The sequence below is a fragment of the Ictidomys tridecemlineatus genome, chromosome 3 (assembly GCF_052094955.1).
Source record: "Ictidomys tridecemlineatus isolate mIctTri1 chromosome 3, mIctTri1.hap1, whole genome shotgun sequence".
In the NCBI taxonomy this organism is placed as follows: domain Eukaryota; kingdom Metazoa; phylum Chordata; class Mammalia; order Rodentia; family Sciuridae; genus Ictidomys; species Ictidomys tridecemlineatus.
Window position 1 is genome coordinate 138,969,594 of NC_135479.1, and position 21,719 is coordinate 138,991,312.

Below are 21,719 nucleotides of genomic sequence, written 5' to 3' on the forward strand. Positions count from 1 at the left end.
CAAGATGGTGAACTGGAGGTTAGAGCTTACTAAATTGTGACTACACCCAGAGGAGGATGCTGTATTCACAGAACCTAGCTGCATACCCACTAAATGGATGTGTGACTGACAGGAGAAAAGGAAATGATGATAGGGAAAAAAACATTTACTTGTAAATGTCTATTAATATAAAACATGAGTCTATTAATTTCTTCTCATAGTTATTATCTTATTAGGAAAAAAGCCCTATTTTTGTAAAATTTGGGTTAAAAGATTAAGGAAATAAGAGGGTATATCTAAGTTTAGGGTTAATTTCTTTGTTTTAAAACAAAGTCAAGGGATTCTGATCAAACCCTGAGATGTTACTACATCTTTCTGTTCTAATTTCTCTTAGAAGTAATTACAAGGTCATTATGAGACTTCCTATAAAATGTCTTATTTAAAAAGAAAAAAATTTAAAATATCAGTGTGCAACAATAGGGATGTTAGAATATTTTAAAACTACAAAAACAGTAATTTTGTGATTCACTCTTCTATTGGTCATCCTACTATTAGTATTTAGGGGGAAAACCCCTGAAAAAACAAAACCAGTTCCCACAAATCTCCAATGGGAAAAACAAAACACCAAAATTCTCCCTGCAAACACCCTGAAAAATTGCTCCAGGTTACCTTAGAGTCCTCATTCAACTGAGCAGGTTCAGCCAAAGCTGACCAGAAAATAACCTTCACATCTTCTTTTTCAAAATACGAGGCCCAGGCACTCCGTTGCTCAGCAGTCAACAAGTCAGCCTTGTTTATCAGAATAACATTCTCCTTCTCAGCATCTGTCTCTTTCACATAACATTCCTAGGTGAGACAAGAACACTCAGAAATATCTCTTCAAACAAGTAAAATATTAGTTATTTTAAAGATACCCAATAAAAGTGTTTTTAAAAATTGCACCCCCTCCACAGTAAATCGCTTGCTAGTTTAAAGATTTTAAATCTTGGTACATTCTATTAATTAATCTTTCATTAAGCTTTGAAAATAAGTTTCACGATTAAGATTTTTGTTACTGACTAGTTAAAAAAAAATCTATATAGGGCTGGGGATGTGGCTCAAGCGGTAGCGCGCTCGCCTGGCATGCATGCGGCCCGGGTTCGATCCTCAGCACCACATACAAACAAAGATGTTGTGTCCGCCGAGAACTAAAAAATATAAAAAAAAAATTCTCTCTCTCTCTCTCTCTCTCTCTTTAAAAAAAACAAAAAAAGTCTGTATAACTATGGTTCTCAATTGAAATATGAACACCTCACAGAATATAGTGTTTTATTACTTTAAATATGTAATATATCATTTCATGTAATCTTTATACCTTAGTTATTATACCCTGTGAAATTTTATAAACATAATTTCCTTGTGAAATTCTACAGGAAATAAGAAGTGAAGTGTAAGAAGGGAAAACTTAACAACATGGATTTAAAAGTGAAGTGAATGGAATATGAAAAAAATAAGTAAAATGTTATTTTCATTGGTGTCTCTTGAAAAATGGGAAACTGGCAAATGTCTATTAATAAAGTAGCTTCTGAACTAAAAGCTAGAAAACTCATGCAAGTGTTTGTGCCTTCCTATAAATGGAACAATTGTTTCAGAAGAGAAAACATCTGTCTAAACAGTGGCATTATGCAAGCTCCTGACCTTGGGAGGAGAGAGAGGCCTAAACAAACAAAGCTAATGAGTACAGAATGCTTGCCTACAGGGATTGTTGTGAGTGATGCTGTCTTTCTTTGCTACCCCAAAGGTGTTGAATTGAACTTTTATTTATTTATTTTTTGTTCTTTTTAGATATACATGACAGTACAGTGGATTTTGACATATTACAGATAACTTATTCTTTACTTACCAAATCTTCGCATCTAAACAGCAGCGGGTTTCGAGCATCTACTATCTGGACCACAATATCACTAGGAAAAAAAAAAAATAAGTGAGAGAATCTAATCATTGTGATGTGAAAGGGGTTGCTGCCCATATATCGAGGGAAGAGTAGCAAACATTTTCCGTATATTAAGCACTTGACACATATTTTTAAAAGCACTATTATTCCCAGTTTGTGTGAGGAAACTGAGGCTTATAGCTAAGACCTATAGCCTAGGACCAGCTATAAGCAACTGAGCCAAAACAGGAATCCAGGCAGTTTGGACCAGGGGTTATGCTCTTAACCATAACATTCTACCATTCTAACAATGGCTTAGAGAGACTAAAGCGGTATTTCATTGCTAAAACTTCCACTATAATTTCTATTAAACTCTCCTGGTAAGATAAAAGAGTATTCCACATAGTCCACTCCAAGTTGAAGTCTAAATATTCAGTTCCTAATTTTCATTCATATTAAAGCTTCTAAAGAAAGCTAATAAATCACTTGCTGACAGCTATCTCTATAAAAGCCAAAATCTTATTTAAACCCAGGACTACCACAAAGCCAACAATCACTCAACAGTTCTAAGAACATGCTTCAATAACAAAACAGTAAAATATCAATTTAAGTTGCCATACTGAGCAGGAATCATGAGTTCAACTTCTTCCATCATACAGAAAAGAATATGGAGCAATAAAAAAACTCTCTGTAGTCCTTGAATCCTTCACAAATTGGAGGGGATTGCAGCAGCCTTCCATGGCACTGCAACATTTTTCTCCTCAGAAAAGATCCTCTGCTTCTCTGGGAAGTGCTTCCCTCCTACTCTCCCTCACTCCAGTTTCTGTGGCTAGCAAGATGTTCTAAGGGCCGGCTGTTACTGCCAATGGAAAGAGAAGCTGCAGAGCTATCACCATCTTATAGCACTCTCCCCAAATCCTAATTTGGAAGATCAACCTTTTCTAAGGTAACTCTCCACAACCATACTAAATACCAAGGAATCAAAGTTATCATTTAGGGGAGGGCTTTGACAAGTGAAAGTGCATCGCTCCCCCCACAGAATAGTTAAAATTTTAGCATAACCTTGTGATTCAAATTTAAAGAGTTCCTAATTTTTGACAAATTGTTTTTAAGTTGTCTTAGCTGGCCCCAGAATTTCCTTTCTTAGGTAACATCTCACTTGCAAACTGAATTAAGATGAATGTCTGGGAAAAAAAAAAAAAAGGGACAAAGCCTAATAAGGTAAAACCACAAGGTCTATAAACATTACATCTACCTACTAAACATGCAGACAGGATAAATGGTTTCAAAACACCAGAAGGAAAAGAAGACATTTTAAGCTAGCTTATTTCATGCGCTGATTAGGATACCAAGTGCCAACTGTGTAGCAGGAAACATTTGTGAACACAGTGGAAACGCCTTATCTTACTGGAATACAGTGTGCTGCCCCCAGTGCCTCAGCAGTTTCCTGCATTTCAATGGCATGTTATACATCAAATCTTTTCTGATAACTACTGTTGAAATTAAAGAGGCAGATGGCTTAGCCAGCCTGTTAGCAAACAGGAGACATCTGCTGTAGAGAAGTCATCAATAAATATTTCCTGCTCAAGATGTGGTAGTAGTCACTTTATTAATAACATTTCTGTGTAGCTCAGCTCTATTTTCATGTGATATAAACTATATTCCCTGAGTTAGAAATACACTGTTATTAAAAAGAAAGAGATAAATCAATAAAAATATCAGAGCAAGTAATTCTGTAGTTTAACTAAAGCTAGGGGTTTGAACAAGTGTTGACATACTCTGGAGAAACCAACTGCTATTTTAGGGCATACAAAGTATGTCAAGAGCCTTCCTGTTGAACATGGATAACTGAATACTGCCTCCGCTTCCTCTCAAAATGTAAAATCTAAAAGCAAATGATGAATAAGGAGAAAGAAAGAATAGCAGCAACTAAAAAATACTAAACAGTGAGAAAGCTCAGATTAGAAGCATCAGCTCTCTTTAGGATAGAGAATGAGGTATGGGACCAGAATCACCTTCCCACTTAGCTCCTTGGTCGGCGCCACTGTACATTCAGCCAGGCAACTGCAATCCAGCCCATAGCTCCCATTCCTCCACCCCAACAGTAGAGGGTTAGCATTTACCATGGAGAAAAGAATCTAAGAGGCTCTCGGACTAGGACTTTAGGCACAGGAGATGGTGAGAAAGAGGTGTCATACATAAAAAAGAAAATGAAACATAAGCCTACATACTGAACTGTGAGGATGCCCAGCCTCCTGGCATCATACCACTCTGTTTGGCCCCATTCTCAAAAAAAGATCATTCTTCACATTAAGAAAATGGTCTTAGAGAAAAAAAGGCCAACAGTAACATCTTGGGATATTCCAACCAAATATAATTGATCCCTGCCAAGTCACCTCAGAGAGGTTCACCACTTGGCAAACTCTACCCAAACAGGTAGGTCAATCAGCTTTGTAATGCTTCACCCTTAAATATGAAGGAATGGAGCTGAGGATATAGCTCAGTGATTGAGTGCTTGTGTAGTATGCAAAAGGCTCTGAGTTCAATCCCCAGTGCTGCAAATAAATAAGAATGGACAAAAAACATCACTAGACATATGGGAAAGGCCTTGTATGTGAACATTAGAAACCAGAATAAACAGAATAGTGAAGCACTGAAGGAGATATGAATCCATTCTGCTCTGCACAAGTTCCCTAGAATAATACTAGACTTCCCAAGCTCCACTCAAGCTTAACTGAGTAAAAGGGGCCTGTGTGGAGCTGCCACCCACAGCAAGCTTCTCCTTTTTACACATTACTATTCCGACTTCTTCATATCCCAGCCCATCAGCCCTCTATCTGCCCCTGGAAAGCAGGAGGTGAGGACCTAAAAAATTGAGACATAATACATGTATCATAAAAATTCACCCTTTTAAATGTACAATTCAGTGATTTTATCCATACATATCTGTAACCATCACCACTAATTTCAGCATATTTTCATCATCCTTAAAAAAAACAAGTGATTTTTTTTACAAGTTTTATTCAAGTCTCATTTTCTTGGTAACAATGCTAAATGTGGGAATATTTTTTCCTGAGAATGAACCAATTAAAGCATCCTATTTCATGGGCTAAAAAAAATACAGACAGAAGGTTCACTATATCAAGTATTAAATTCATTTATGGAGTCCTTGAAAATAACTAAAAAATTCTTTTTAGTAAAACAGAAACCTTCTAACTATACTAAGAGGTGATATTAGAGGAAAGTGATTTTATTAACTTTTAACAATTAGGAATTCTCAAGAGTACATGGAAAAGAATGAAAATTTCCCATACTCAACTTATCAAACCCCCTTTTTTAAAAACCCCAATTAAAAACAAAAAACCCACACCTCTTGATTTCCCTGCATTCACATCTGCTCCTTTCTCTGCTTTGGCACAGCCCATGGCCTTTCTATCTGTAACATAGCAGGATTCTTGCTCCATTTGTATTTTACCAGGTACTGAGTTCTGAGTTCAAGGACCACACTGTGTTCATCTGCATGCCCCTGGTGCCTGACACTTTGCTTGGCGTTACATTGAATTCCATAATACTGCTGAAATGAGCTCTCACTTGGCTCTTCCCATAACATGCACACTCTTTATAGGCAAGGAACTACCCTTTTTTATGCCCATATTTTCCAATACCAGAAGAATTCAGAATTCATCTTAACAGAAAACATTCACTGTTATTATATACCAGTTAATGTACTCCTATAAAAGCAACAAAAACCCACTGTATTTTAAAAAATATATAGTATCATGTTTTCAGTTTATTATAATTCTCTATAGCTCTTTGTATAATTTAATCCCACTCCCCCAACCCAGAGCATGGGTATATATCAATATTCAAATCTAACAAAACTACCATATTTTATTACACAAAAGAAAATGGCTACTCACCTTCTCTCAATGACCCTCCAGAGTTGGCGCCAAAAGTCCAAATTTCGTTCAAATGGAGTCAATATTAACTTTTGTTCCTCTTCTAGCCTGGCTTTAGAATGAGAAGTTTATATCTTTGCCAGATTATCATAGAACTGTCTTAGGCAGTATAAAGGTTCAAATTCATTACATTAAAATGTAAATACACAAATATGATACCAGTATTATTATATGCCACTTGCTGAATCAATATAGATAAAAATTTATTCATATCATACTTCACCAAATTCAAATGTTATCTGTAAGCTATTTAAATCCTGAAAGTTTCTCTCTCACACAAAATCACATATTTCTCACAGAATTCTTATTAGAAGAATGCTCAGGAGAGCAGCGATCAACTGCAGGGAACCTGATAGTTGCATAGGGGAATGAAAGAAAACCAGGCTAGGAAGTGAACAAAGCCACCAACCCATCTTTGTGCAAAGATGCACAGGCAACTAGTAATGCTCTACTTGCATATGTTACAGAATAGACTTCCAAGTAGAACACTACCATTTCCCCCCCCTTTTTTTTTTTAAAAAGAAATAGGAGAGGGGGAGAGGGAGAGGGAGGGGGAGAGAGAGAAAATTCTTTTTTTTAATATTTATTTTTCAGTTCTCGGCAGACACAACATCTTTGTTTGTATGTGGTGCTGAGGATCGAACCCGGGCTGCACGCATGCCAGGCGAGCACGCTACAGCTACAGCCACATCCCCAGCCCCAACCATTTCCCTTTTAAAGAAATCAAGACTTCAAAAGGCAAAGAGTAATACAAGCACACCAAATGCCTGAACTCAGGGTTTCAAAATAAATCCTTAAGAGTCTAATTACTTTAGTACAGTAAAGGGGGGAAAAATAATCAAGGAAACAAGCAGGAGTGTCCATACTCATATCAAATAAAATAGATTTCAAGCCAAAGTTAATCAAAAGGGATAAAGAGGGACACTACATACTGCTCAAGGGAACCATACACCAACAAGACATAACAATCATAAATATATATGCCCCAAACAATGGTGCAGCTATGTTCATCAAACAAACTCTTCTCAAGTTCAAGAGTCTAATAGACCACCATACAATAATCATGGGAGACTTCAACACACCTTTCCCACCACTGGACAGATCTTCCAAACAAAAGTTGAATAAGAAAACTACAGAACTCAATAACACAATTAATAACCTAGACTTAATTGACATATATAGAATATTCCACCCAACATCAAGCAGTTACACTTTTTTTCTCAGCAGCACATCGATCCTTCTCAAAAATAGATCATATATTATGTCACAGGGCAACGCTTAGACAATATAAAGGAGTAGAGATAATACCATGCATCTTATCTGATCATAATGGAATGAAACTGAAAATCAACAATAAAAGAAGGAAGGAAAAATCATGCATCACTTGGAGAATGAACAATAGGTTACTGAATGATCAATGGGTTATAGAAGACATTAAGGAGGAAATTAAAAAGTTCTTAGAGATAAATGACAATACAGACACAACATATCGGAATCTATGGGACACATTGAAAGCAGTTCTAAGAGGAAAATTCATTGCTTGGAGTTCATTCCTTAAAAAAAGAAATAACCAACAAATAAATGATCTCATACTTCATCTCAAAATCCTAGAAAAAGAAGAGCAAAACAATAGCAAAAGAAGTAGAAGGCAAGAAATAATTAAAATCAGAGCTGAAATTAATGAAATCGAAACAAAAGAAACAATTGAAAAAATTGACAAAACTAAAAGTTGGTTCTTTGAAAAAATAAATAAAATCGACAGACCCTTAGCTATGCTAATGAAGAGAAGAGAGAGACCTCAAATTACTAGCATTCGGGATGAAAAAGGCAATATCACAAGAGACACTTCAGAAATACAGAAGATAATCAGAAATTATTTTGAATCCTTATACTCCAATAAAATAGAAGATAGTGAAGGCATCGATAAATTTCTTAAGTCATATGATCTGCCCAGATTGAGTCAGGAGGATATAGACAACCTAAACAGACCAATATCAGTTGAGGAAATAGAAGAAACCATCAAAAGACTACCAACTAAGAAAAGCCCAGGACTGGATGGGTATACAGCAGAGTTTTAAAAAACCTTTAAAGAGGAACTAATACCAATACTTTTCGAGGCCAACATCACCCTGATTCCTAAACTAGACAAAGACACTTCAAAGAAAGAAAACTACAGACCAATATCTCTAATGAACCTAGATGCAAAAATCCTCAATAAAATTCTGGCGAATCGGATACAAGAACATATCAAAAAAATTGTGCACCATGATCAAGTAGGATTCATCCCTGGGATGCAAGGCTGGTTCAATATATGGAAATCAATAAATGTTATTCACCACATCAATAGATTTAAAAATAAGAACCATATGATCATCTGGATAGATGCAGAAAAAGCATTTGACAAAGTACAGCATCCCTTTATGTTCAAAACTCTAGAAAAACTAGGGATAACAGGAACATACCTCAATATTGTAAAAGCAATCTATGCTAAGCCTCAGGCTAGCATCATTCTGAATGGAGAAAAATTGAAGGCATTCCCTCTAAAATCTGGAACAAGACAGGGATGCCCTCTCTTACCACTTGTGTTCAACATAGTTCTCGAAACACTGGCCAGAGCAATTAGACAGACAAAAGAAATTAAAGACATAAAAATAGGAAAAGAAGAACTTAAATTATCATTATTTGCAGATGACACGATTCTATACCTAGCAGACCCAAAAGGGTCTACAAAGAAACTATTAGAGCTAATAAATGAATTCAGCAAAGTGGCAGGATATAAAATCAACATGCATAAATCAAAGGCATTCCTGTATATCAGCAACAAATCCTCTGAAATAGAAATGAGGACAACCACTTCATTCACAATATCCTCAAAAAAAATAAAATACTTGGGAATCAACCTAACAAAAGAGGTGAAAGACTTATACAATGAAAACTACAGAACCCTAAAGAGAGAAATAGAAGAAGATCTTCGAAGATGGAAAAATATACCCTGTTCATGGATAGGCAGAACTAACATCATCAAAATGACGATATTACCAAAAGTTCTCTATAGGTTTAATGCAATGCCAATTAAAATCCCAATGACATTTCTTGTAGAAATAGATAAAGCAATCATGAAATTCATATGGAAAAATAAAAGACCCAGAATAGCAAAAACAATGCTAAGCAGGAAGTGTGAATCAGGCGGATATAGCGATACCAGACTTCAAACTATACTACAGAGCAATAGTAACAAAAACAGCATGGTACTGGTACCAAAACAGGCGGGTGGACCAATGGTACAGAATAGAGGACACAGAAACCAATCCACAAAACTACAACTATCTTATATTTGATAAAGGGGCTAAAAGCATGCAATGGAGGAAGGATAGCATCTTCAACAAATGGTGCGGGGAAAACTGGAAATCCATATGCATCAAAATGAAACTGAATCCCTTTCTCTCGCCATGCACAAAAGTTAACTCAAAATGGATCAAGGAGCTTGATATCAAATCAGAGACACGGCGTCTGATAGAAGAAAAAGTTGGCTACGATCTATATATTGTGGGTCGGGCTCCAAATTCCTCAATAGGACACCCATAGCACAAGAGTTAATAACTAGAATCAACAAATGGGACTTACTCAAACTAAAAAGTTTTTTCTCAGCAAAAGAAACAATAAGAGAGGTAAATAGGGAGCCTACATCCTGGGAACAAATCTTTACTCCTCACACTTCAGATAGAGCCCTAATATCCAGAGTATACAAAGAACTCAAAAAATTAGACAATAAGATAACAAATAACCCAATCAACAAATGGGCCAAGGACCCGAACAGACACTTCTCAGAGGAGGACATACAATCAATCAACAAATACATGAAAAAATGCTCACCATCTCTAGCAGTCAGAGAAATGCAAATCAAAACCATCCTAAGATACCATCTCACTCCAGTAAGATTGGCAGCCATTAGGAAGTCAAACAACAAGTGCTGGCGAGGATGTGGAGAAAAGGGTACACTTGTACATTGCTGGTGGGACTGCAAATTGGTGCGGCCAATTTGGAAAGCAGTATGGAGATTTCTTGGAAAGCTGGGAATGGAACCACCACTTGACCCAGCTATTCCCCTTCGAGGTCTATTCCCTAAAGACCTAAAAAGAGCATACTACAGGGACACTGCTACATCGATGTTCATAGCAGCACAATTCACAATAGCAAGACTGTGGAACCAACCTAGATGCCCTTCAATAGACAAATGGATAAAAAAAATGTGGCATTTATACACAATAGAGTATTACTCTGCATTAAAAAATGACAAAATCATAGAATTTGCAGGGAAATGGATGGCATTAGAGCAGATTATGCTAAGTGAAGCTAGCCAATCCCTAAAAAACTGCCGCAGTCTGGCTGGGCACAAAATCATGAGCCACTCACAGCCTTGTAGATTCAAACAGCAATTCTTTATTCCCGAACTACACACGTTATGGACAAAATCCAGGCTTCCACCAGGCTCTTATCAGCAGGATACTCCCTATTCCCAGCAGGGTACACCTTAAACCTGGAACCGCCCTAAACCCAAGGAGCGGGATACTCCCTAAAACCTGATCTGTCCTAAACCCAGATCCGCCCTGGTCCTTGAGCAAGGTCACCTTACTCAAGCATACATGCAATGTCACTGCAAATGTCCAAGGCAAGTCCATTTCCAGGAGTCTTTCCTCTAAGCAACATGGGGTACGCTGGCAAGAAAATTGTCATACCTACTTGGCTAATGGCTCTCAGCAAAAAACAAATGCCAAATGTCTTCTTTGATATAAGGAGAGTAACTAAGAACAGAATAGGGACGAAGAGCATGAGAAGAAGATTAACATTAAACAGGGATGAGAGGTGGGAGGGAAAGGTGAGAGAAGAGAAACTGCATGAAAATGGAAGGAGATCCTCAGGAAAATTACATACAAGAGGAAGTTAGGGGAAAGGGAAAAAAAATACAAGGGGGAGAAATGAATTACAGTAGAGGGGGTAGAGAGAGAAGAGGGGAGGGGAGGGGAGGGGAGGGGAGGGGGGATAGTAGAGGATAGGATAGGCAGCAGAATACAACAGACACTAGTATGGCAATATGTAAATCAATGGATGTGTAACCGATGTGATTCTGCAGTCTGTATAGGGGTAAAAATGGGAGTTCATAACCCACTTGAATCAAAGTGTGAAATATGATATATCAAGAACTATGTAATGTTTTGAACAACAATAAAAATTTTTAAAAAAATATAATAATTATGTCTAAATAAAATTCTGTTGTCAGCTATAGCTAAAAAGAATCAATAAAAAATTGCAAGCCAATTTTACACACAAAAAGAGTCTAATAATACTCACCGGACAAGCTGACGTCTCCATTTTAGGAAGTTATCTTTCTCTGCTTGTTTAAGTTCTTCTGGGCTAGTTTTTTTGTCCCAGTGTGGTCTGAAACAGAGAGAAAAAAATTCCATATAGAAGTTATCAAAATAAAACAGGGAATTTGAAAATAATGACAGCTGAGGAAAAAAAGCATGAAAAATGTGAATAACTAAAAATTTTACACTCAGCCGCCCTGTATGGCATGTAGTGATCTACGTTTTTGCTCAACTCACCTCCTTGGTATACACAAGAACTGTCTGTTTTCTTCATGGAGTTTCTTAATTCTCTGGCTTTCTTCAAAAGACAGCAGTCCAGTTCTAGCCTCAGGGAGCACAAACTTAATATTAAGCTTTTCTGTTCACACAAAAGAAAAGTACTATTATTTAAGATGCACTCTAAATTACTGAGGGTAGGTCATTTTATAAACTTGGGAAACTAACGATATGGAGCCTACATCAGAATTTAAACCGTATTCTTCTAATTATCAGAATAAGTTATAATTTCCAAATGAAGTTTTATACCAAGAGAGAAATTAAGAATTCTTCATAAAAGGACCATTTCTAAAAGTACTAATTTTATAAAACTACATATGGTAAATATTTCACTGAAACAAAAAAGAATGGGGAAGGACTGTAAAGATTCAGCACCACCATTTTCCTCCCTTTATATATGGAGAATAATTTTAGTCACTGGGAGTTGGTGAGTAGGCAAAGATTCAGGGAAAAGACTCGCTCCAGTTAGAATTGCTAAACTACTATACTGCTATAATTTATACAAGATATATTTTAAGTTGGAGACAAACACAATTTATTTTATTTATTTATTTTTATGTGGTGCTGAGGATTGAACCCAGTGCTTCACACGTGCCAGGCAAGTGCTCTATCACTAAGCCACAACCCCAGCCCCTAAACAAGATATTTATGATCAGCACTCACCATTAGTGGCTATATTATTAAAAAAAAAAAAAAAGAAAAAGAAAAAAGAAAAAAGAAAAAAGCCAAACCAATGTATGAACTACAGAGACCTCTACTCTAGGGCTCTACCTCTCTCTGCTCTCTGAGCTGCTCTATGTCTCTCTCTTATTTTCCCCAACACAGCTAATACCTACTCAGCTTCCATAGGCAGTAGTGACTGCACTGGAGATTGGTACCTGGGAAGCTAGCAAGCTTTTTTCTGAAATGGCAAGGGAAGATAACCAAAACCTCCTGCAGTCTACTGCCCTTATCAGACCACCACAAAGCCATGTAGGCCCTTGCACAGCCCACTAACCTGGTTTACAGTCAACCCAACCACAATTCTTATCTATGTCATCCTCAATGACAGTCAAAACTCAACTCTTTTGCCCCATGCTCTCGATGCCTTTTTTTAACATTAACTTCTTCATGGTGGTCTGCCCCATCTGACTTGGCTCTGTCCACCCTCTGTAAACACTTTGGCCCTTTGATTCATGTTCTTTATCCCAGTCCATCACCCACTTTGTAAATTCACTTCTTTTCCTATTTGGCTGAAACTGCATGGTATAGCCCTTCAACCATTCTCTAACCAAACTGTAAAGTTCTTCACTCTACTGCACCCACACACCAAAACTCCAACTATGCATTACCTTTCTCATTTCAGTAGCAATGCTATGTGAACTGCTGTAAGAAATGATACAATAATGCAGTTACCTGCTATTGCAAATGTACAGGCTCCAGAAGCAGCTAAGTCTTTGGGACTTCCCATAGAAGAAAGAAATCCTATATTTTTGGCTTATTTCTTCCATTCTCTAAATGGAAACTATTCTCTTTAAAGCCCCTACACCTCCTCCGCTCGATTCCTTTCCCAAAAGATAGCCTTGACATCAATGAAGAGAAAAACTGAAGCTATTGGATATGCACCCTCTTTTTTGATACTGGGGATTGAACCCAAGGGTACTTTATTATTGAGCTACATCTCCAATCCTTTTCATTTTTCATTTTGAGACAGGGTCTTACTATGTTGCCCAGGGTGGACTTGAACTTGCAATCCTCCTGCTTCAGTCTCCCAAGTCACTGGGATTACAGATCGTGTCCAGTAGCACTCTCTTACCTATACACTTCATGTATGCACCCACCTCTGCCTTCTTTCCTCCAGCCTCAGAAGAATCTGTGTTCCCTTCCTACATAAGCTCATCTATCCAACTTCACTTTTGATCCTATTTTATTCCCATCTCCTTCCAAACTCAAACTTTGCTCCATCTCATTAATCTCTATGTTTTTACAAATTAACATTTTAATTACAAAATCACATCATATAAAATTCTTTGTTAAAAAAATAAATCAATATTTGTAAGGTAAACATTCTCTCTGACAACTCAAATTACCTCTTTATCTCTGCAATTCCACTTCCCTTCTTTAAGGTTATCAACTAAATGTATAACTTTCCAATCATTTTCTAATATTCACATACATATATAGATTGGCCAGTTTTAAAAGAAATACAAATAGTATTAAACTACATGTATCACTCTGCAAATTGATCTTTTCATGTGACAATAGGTCTTAGAGATCCTTCAAATTAGTATCCAGAAAGATAATTCACTGTTTTTAATAGCCACACAGAATCTCAATTTCATAGTCTGTGTGTACCACAGTATATTTGGCCATTTTTGCTGTACTGGAACATTTAGCTTTCAAGTTTTCATAGTCAAAATACAGCATCTTTTGGGATTTTGTCAAAAATGGAAATTATTATGTTCTAGCCCACACTCGCTGAATCAAAATCTCTAGAGAAAGAACCCAGGAATTTGTTCATTAACAAGTTCTGAGTAACTCTGCTGCTCATTAATGTTTGAGAACTACTGCTCTATAATACATACTGAAAAGTGGACATGTTAAATTACAGGATTTGTACTTCAAGTTCCTATTAGCTCCTGTCAAATTAAATGTTGTCTTTTCACCTCCACCATAACCTATGGGCATACTAATATTAAGTTTGACTCCACACACACACACACACACACACACACATTCTCTCTCTCCCCCCTTCCTTCCCTCCCTCTTCTAATAAACAAACTAAAATGGTTCTGGCAAAGATCACTAAAGACTTTTTAAAAAACAACTTTATCAAGATATAATTCACGAACCATACAAATCATCTGTTAAAAGCACACAATTCAATGATTTCTAATATACAATATATAGTCATGCAACTGTTACCACAATCAATTTTAAACATTTTCATCACCCCAAAGAGAAAATTTTACCTATTGATACTTCTCATTCCCTCTCAGATAACTACTAATCTATTATGTCTCTGTAGGTATGCTTACTCCAGACTTTTCATATATATGGGATCATATAATATGTGATTTTTGTGTCTGGCTTCTTTCACTGAGCATTTCAAGGCTCCTGCATGCTTCATCATGTATCAGAACCTTCTTCCTTCTATGGCCAAATAATATCCCATTGTATAGGTGAACCACATTTCGTTTAATCATATATTAATTTAAGGAGACTTCAGTGCTTTATTTTTGACTCTACTCTTCTTCACTCACTCCATCCCTTCCATCAAGTCTGGTTTATTTTGGCTTCTAATGTTCTTGTTCCTGTTTTGTTCTTTAATATTCTACTTCAGTTCTGACTTGCTTCTCTTATTGACTAAAGCAAGTCTCCCAATGCATCTTTCTTCCTTAGAAATCCATCACTGATCTTTTAAAAAATAAAATTTGGTGCAGCCATTATGGAAACTAGTATGGGAGTTCCTCAAAAGGTTTAAACTAGAACTACTGTATGATACAGAAATTCTATATGCAAAATAAATGAAAATTCACAATATCCAAGATATGAAATCAACCTGTGATTATCAATGAATGGACAAATAAGGAAAATCTGGTATACAGTCAGTTCTGTATGAACTCAATTACAGGTTGAAAATATATTAGGGCTGGGGGTGTAGTTCAGTCACAGGGTGCATGCAAGAAGCCCTGGGTTTGAATCCCAAAAGTGCAAACAAACCAAACCCCCAAACCTGAAAACATTCCAAGAAAAGCTATTATCACATCTGTTCTATACACACAGATTTTTTTTCTTACAGTGTAATAACTACTTATATAGTATTGGGTATTACAAATAATTTACTAATGACTTAAAGTATGCAGGAGGAGTGCAGAGATTATAGGCAAATATATTTTAAAAAAAGAACTGGAGTATCTATGGGGGGGGGGGAGTCCTGAAACCAATCCCTACAGATATCAAGGACAACAGTATACATACACAAACGAACATTATTTAGCCTTAAAAAAGGAGAAGAAAACCCTGACACTTGAAATAACAGCAAACTGGAAGAACATTATGTTAAGTGAAATAAACGAGGCACAGAAAAAAAAATACTGCATGAGCTCACTAATATGTGGAATATGAAAAAGGTGAGCTCACACAAGCAGAGAGAATGTTGGTTATCAGGAGTTGTGGGTGGAGGAAATAGGAAGATGCTGGTCCAAGGGTATATAATTTCAATTAGTAAATAAATTCTGGAGATCTAATGTTTCTCATGGTGACTATAATTAGCAATATTGTACCATATAGTTGAAATTTGCTAAAAAAGTAGATCTTAAATGATCTCACTACATATACACAAAACTAGTGAGGTGATGGATCTGCTAAATAGTTTGATAGCAGATATACATATATATCATATATACACATAACAACAACAACAACAAACTTGCTGTAACACCATAACTAAATATATTGGGGGGGGGGAACCCCAAACAACAAATTAATCAAAACCACTAGACAATGAAATCTGAAACTATATTGTTCACTTGCTTAAAACCTTTAAGGCTCCCTTAAGTCTTTATTCTCCTCAAAATCTGCCCCTTGTCCACCTCTTCAGTGTCTGTGTTCATTACAGGCCACCTCTTTGTGTCTGTAAAGTCAAACTTCTAATCTTTTTCTGAGTAAAACAGGCTGGTGCTTCCCATCTTGCCTTGAGTCCTCTGCCTGCCTGTGTATAGATACCTGTGTTATCTCCTCTGTCCTTTTAGTATCTACTCAATATACAAGACTCAGCTCCAAGGTTAGAGTTTCCTTGACTGGACTGTCTTCCTTCAGTTAGAAATGATTATTAACTCAATCTTTTATGACCCTATTGTCTTCTATAGATTTGTTTCATAGCACCCAAAACAAAATCTTTTTAATTATTTTTTGGTTCATAAAGTCTTTTTTTTTAATTGCTATATTATAATTTTACATAACAGTGGCATTCATTATGCCATAGTCATACATGCATATAACATAATCTGGTCAATCTCAATTCCCAGTACCAAAACAAAATCTTGCTAAGACAAAATTTATCTTTTAACACCATACTCTTGAGTAGTCAATACCTAATAGTCAGTACACCTGAGAGTAAATGTTCAAAAAAGCATTTGAGCCGGGTGCAGTGATGCACACCTGTAATCCCAGCAGCTAGGGAGGCTGATAGTAGGATTTTGAATTCAAAGCCAGCCTCAGCAATGGGGAAGCACTAAGCAACTCAGTGAGACCCTGTCTCTAAATAAAATACTAAATAGGGCTGGGAATATGGCTCAGTGGTTGAGTGCCCCTGAGTTCAATTCCTAGTACTCCTCCACGAAAAACAAAACAAAAAACAAACAAACAAAAAATCCATTTGAACAAATGAAGAATGATTTGCTAAACAACATAATAACATTTAAAAGACATTTATAATAATAAGAAGAGGACTAGAAATAATAGTTTATAATACTATTTTATAAGAGTGCCAGGTACTCTCCTAAGTTAAAATAAAAAAAAGGAAAGTAGTGAATAAAATTATGTGCATACAAAAATTGACCAAAATGCATTGGCTGGTGCTTTAAAAAACAGTCAAGACTGGCATGGTGACACACCTTTGTAATACCAGCAACTCAGGAACCTGAGGTAGGAGATGACAAGTTTAAGGTCAGCCTCTGTAACTTAGCAAGGCCCTAAGAAAATCCTGTCTCAAAAGAAAAAATTTAAAAAATGGGCTGGGGATGTGGTTCAGTAGTTAAGCACCACTGGATTTAATTCTCAGCACTAAAATAAGGAAAACAAAACCCAAAAACCAAACAAACAAAACAAAACCCACAGTCTAATTGCCTAACAATAGCAAGGATGGACTTTTATTTTTTAATAATGATGTCAGAAAACAATTTCTGGAGAATGCCATATTGTTGAGAAGTCATTTTTACTAAGAGAGGTTGAATGTCTTGAACTTGATATACCAAGTATAAGAAGTTTAAAGTTATGAGTTTAGCAGAGTCTCAAACACTTCCCAGTAAAACATATTTGTATCTAGTTAGCAAGGTGATATGTGACTAGTGTTACATACACTCAGGAATAAACAACTTACCAGCTATGAACTCTGTTCCTGCAAGTTCTGCAGTCGCAAGAAAGTCATCAAGAGAGCTCTGTTCAGTCACAGACTGAAGATTAAGACGCCCCCAATCATAGCCATCATTGAGTTCACTTGTGTGCAACTATGAATAAAACACAGGGTAAGAAATAAAGCTGCTCTCTTCTGCTCTTGACATCCAAACAGGCTCTAAATGTCTTTGCATTTGTTCTGTGTTCAAGATCACAATGTTCTGTCATCTTGAGGGTACTTTAGCCCCTTTCAAAACTATACAACAATCAACACTTAAATAAGCACTTTTTAATCTCATGGTGAGTACTTCCTCTTCATCATTTATTTAATTTTCAGAGTTTTCTGAAGTGAATTTTATTTTATCTCATTTTCTGATTAGAAAAGTGAGATTTAAAGACAAAATAATTTGCATTTAGTTTCAAACTAAGTGGTATATACAGAATTTGAACCCAGACTGTCCAACTCTGCCAGTCACCATTTTTTGATAGATCACAATAAGAAATACATTTTACACAGTGACCCAAAGGTGTGTGACACACACGGAGGTTAAGTGTATAAGTACTATTAATTACTGTAAAATGTAAATTTAAAAATCTAGAAACAAAAGTTATCACATACAATACTAATATTTCTTATTCTCTCTTACCAATGTTACTATTCAACTGATTTCCAGAGGGAACCCATAGTCTAATAAAAACACCAGCTATGTCCTTAGTACAGCTACAAATAAATAAAACAAAAAAGTTAAGGGTCCAAACTTAAGGGCCCTTAACTTTACTGATGCTCTGGGTCACAGCATCAGTAAATATTTGAATAAAGATTAGAATCTACATTCAATTTTCTACTTTCTAAAGGCTGCACTAATACATTAATAACGAGTTCCTTCAAAATCAATTAAAATTACTAGTAATCTAATGTCCAGAGTAAGTCACACCTGATATGTACTGAATGCAGATTACTTTACAGCCTATATGGTTGTAAGTCGGATGGCATAATAGTGGCACCAGGATAGTCAAATTCAGCACGTGGGAAAAAAATAACTAGTAGAGAATCTTACTGATCACTCAGTGATGTTCTCAAATACTTTGGAGAATAAATGACTAGAATGAGAAACAGAAACCAAACCATATTCACTTTTTTAAGGGTCTTCCAGAGGCCTAGAGAAAAATTAGACCTGTCACATCTTGGAAATGGCTCATTAAACCCCCAGGGAGAAAGAGAGAGAGAGAGAGAGAGAGAGAGAGAGAGAGAGAGAGAGAGAGAAGAGCACAGATCTAGGTTATTTTGTAGTACTCATGGTAACCCAATAGTTTTGGAGGCTCAATTCTTTAAACCAATCAGTTTTTAAATAAGTTTTCTTTCCTGCTCAGAAACTTCCAAGCATTTCTTCTATGGCTTGTCTCTAGAGCGAAAATCAAACGCATTTAAGACAGTGTGGCGTCCGGGACTTCGCACTCTCACTCAAGCCTCACGGTCATACCAGGTCAGCTTTCAGGCCTTTCCCTCTGGGCCCTATGGCTGGCTAGGGCCGGCTTCTCGGTCTGGCAAAAACGACAACTTGAAAACTGCAAACTGCTTAGGCATCACTGTGCAAAATTTCTGTGACTTCTGACCCCCAATTTTGTAGCACTCAGGCTCTCGAAACTACTCAGAGTAAGTAAGATGACAGTGTCTAACTTACCCACGAGTCGGAGTGACGATGGCTCCGGCTCTTCTGAGTCTGATGGCGGATAAGGGCCCGGCCCAGAGACCCATTGCCCAGCGCTCTTCTCCGACCCATAGCAATCCAGTCGTGGTACGAATCTCCCAGCGCGTGCCGCTTCCGGAATTCAACTCTACTTCAGGAAGTTACGTTTGGGCGAGTCCAAATAGTTCAGGCCCAAAGATGAAAAGGAAAAGCAAAATGACTTGCTCCACGATGCTTTACAGTATTATATAAAAGAAATTTAAAGATTATTTCTGGGTATTTCCTATGAACGTCCCTGTAAATATCTCAATTTGTATAGAATGATTCAGTCAAGAGAATGGTACATCCCATATTTGTTCTTTATTTTTTAGCGTCCGGCTAGAAACGAAGACAACTGGAAAATATGGCCGTTCACATTCAAGGTACGAACCCGCCTCCTGGCTGGTTTCTTCGGGAGTAGGCGGAGACTCCAAAGAAGGGTGTTTCTGCGGCGCGTGGTGGAAGCGACTCCCACGCTTTAGTTTTCAACCAAGTGTGGAGTTCCGGAGGTTCAACCCAGAAACTAAATACATTTTTTGTTTACCTACGATTCCCTAGCTGCCTGAATGGGAGTTCGGAACGAGAAGTTGAATATTTCCAGAGTTTGGTAAGGTTTCAAGGAAATTCAGTTAGGGTCTGATGTCTGCTTTATTTCTAATAATAATAATAATAATAATGCTTAGAAATTCCAGTTAAAATTTCATTAACATTTTTTTTCAATAGTTAAAGAGAAAACTGCGAGTTGGTTCCACTCTTCAAAGCCTGTGCTTTTGTTTCTCACTTTATTATTAATTTTATCTATAACGCAAATATGAAGTCAACTTAGAGTGACGTGTGTAAAAGACATTCTCATTGATCCAGAAAACCGCTTCACTATTGTGATGCTCAGAGAAGAGAGCAGTTTTCCGGGGCCATAGATGAAATATATGCAGCGTCAGGAATCAAACCCATGTCTTATCACTATTGTATAAATTCCTGGGAGGACTGGGGAATGAGGATTGTTAGCATGTATTCAAAAAAATTATAGGATCAAGTTAATGTATATGTTAACTAGCTGTATTTAGCTTTCCACTACCTATAGCACATTAAAACATGATGTACATCATACATATACACATTTTGATCTGTCAGTTAAGACTTAAAAAAAAAATCACTGGATCAAGGAGCCATCTCCACTTGCGCAGTGGTGCACGCTTATAATCTCAGCAGCTAGGGAGGCTGAGGCAGGAGGATCATGAGTTCAAAGTCAGCCTCTACAACAGGGAGACGCTAAGCAACCCAGTAAGACCCTGCCTCTGAATAAAATACAAAATTGGGCTGAGGATGTGGCTTAATGGTCCAGTGCCCCTGAGTTCAGTCCCTGGTACACATCTCCCCCCCCCCAAAAAAAGAAACCATCTCATCTAGTACCTCACAAAATTTAATGTATATATGAATCCCCTGGAAATTTCTTTCTTTTTTTTTTTTTTTAAAAGAGAGAGTGAGAGAGGAGAGAGAGAGAGAGAGAGAGAGAGAATTTTTAATATTTATTTTTTTAGTTCTCGGCGGACACAATATCTTTGTTGGTATGTGGTGCTGAGGATCGAACCCGGGCCGCACGCATGCCAGGCGAGCGCGCTACCGCTTGAGCCACATCTCCAGCCCTGGAAATTTCTTTTAAGTTTTTTAGCTGTAGTGGGACACAATATCTTTATTTTACATATTTTATGTGGTGCTGAGTTTGGAATCCCGTGCCTCACATGTGCTAGATGAGCACTCTGCCACAGAGCCACAACTCCAACCCCCCTGGAAATTTCTTTAACAAAGATTTTGATGAATAAGATCTGGGTCTCTGTTTCTAACAAATTCCCAGGTAATACAGATGCTATGGGTAATACTTTGAGTTGCAAGGGTAGTCCACTCCTTTCTAGTGCAGGCAAAGTCATTGAAGTGGATCTGGCTAGAGCTCAATCACAGCAAGTTAACAGAGTTGGAACACTACTGCTTATCCATTTCTGGAATCTCCCAAGCTCTCTGTGTGCTACACCTCATTTGGGAACTTTGGGGAAGTCCCAAGGAATTGCTGACAAGCCCTGTGGTGCTTGGTAAGCCTTTGGGAATGTAGTGCTTACAGACAGGTAAAGGAATGCACCAGAACATGATTTCTCCCATTTGCCAACTTAGAAGCTATATGTCTTTAAAATATCTGAGAAGGAAGATGAGGAGAAGACAACATAAAATAGAATTAGAGACAGCTCCTGAAATTCTTGCCAAAGCTGAGTGGTTAAAGATACCACTAACTCAAGAAATAAGATTAAGTAGATTTTACATGTTACAACACAACAACAACAACAACATATGGTTTAGAGAAACATGCCATCTCTTCCTATAGGTCAATCAGTAACTTGAGGCTTTACCTTAATTT

The 21,719-nt window shown here is 37.1% G+C and overlaps 1 protein-coding gene across 1 annotated transcript in view; it reads right to left on the reverse strand.

Moving 5' to 3' along the window:
• The window catches only part of Lsg1 (large 60S subunit nuclear export GTPase 1), a 32,801-nt gene extending 13,371 nt beyond the window's left edge, over window positions 1-19,430 (reverse strand). Inside the window, exons 1-7 of the mRNA XM_078043893.1 lie at window positions 19,271-19,430; window positions 17,575-17,701; window positions 11,454-11,574; window positions 11,200-11,286; window positions 5,812-5,898; window positions 1,862-1,922; window positions 649-825 (exon numbers count right to left, since the gene is read on the reverse strand). Coding sequence (XP_077900019.1) covers window positions 649-825; window positions 1,862-1,922; window positions 5,812-5,898; window positions 11,200-11,286; window positions 11,454-11,574; window positions 17,575-17,701; window positions 19,271-19,369 — 759 coding nt within the window. The 5' untranslated portion in view covers window positions 19,370-19,430. The remainder of the gene's footprint in view (window positions 1-648; window positions 826-1,861; window positions 1,923-5,811; window positions 5,899-11,199; window positions 11,287-11,453; window positions 11,575-17,574; window positions 17,702-19,270) is intronic.
• Between the last annotated feature and the right edge of the window lie 2,289 nt (window positions 19,431-21,719).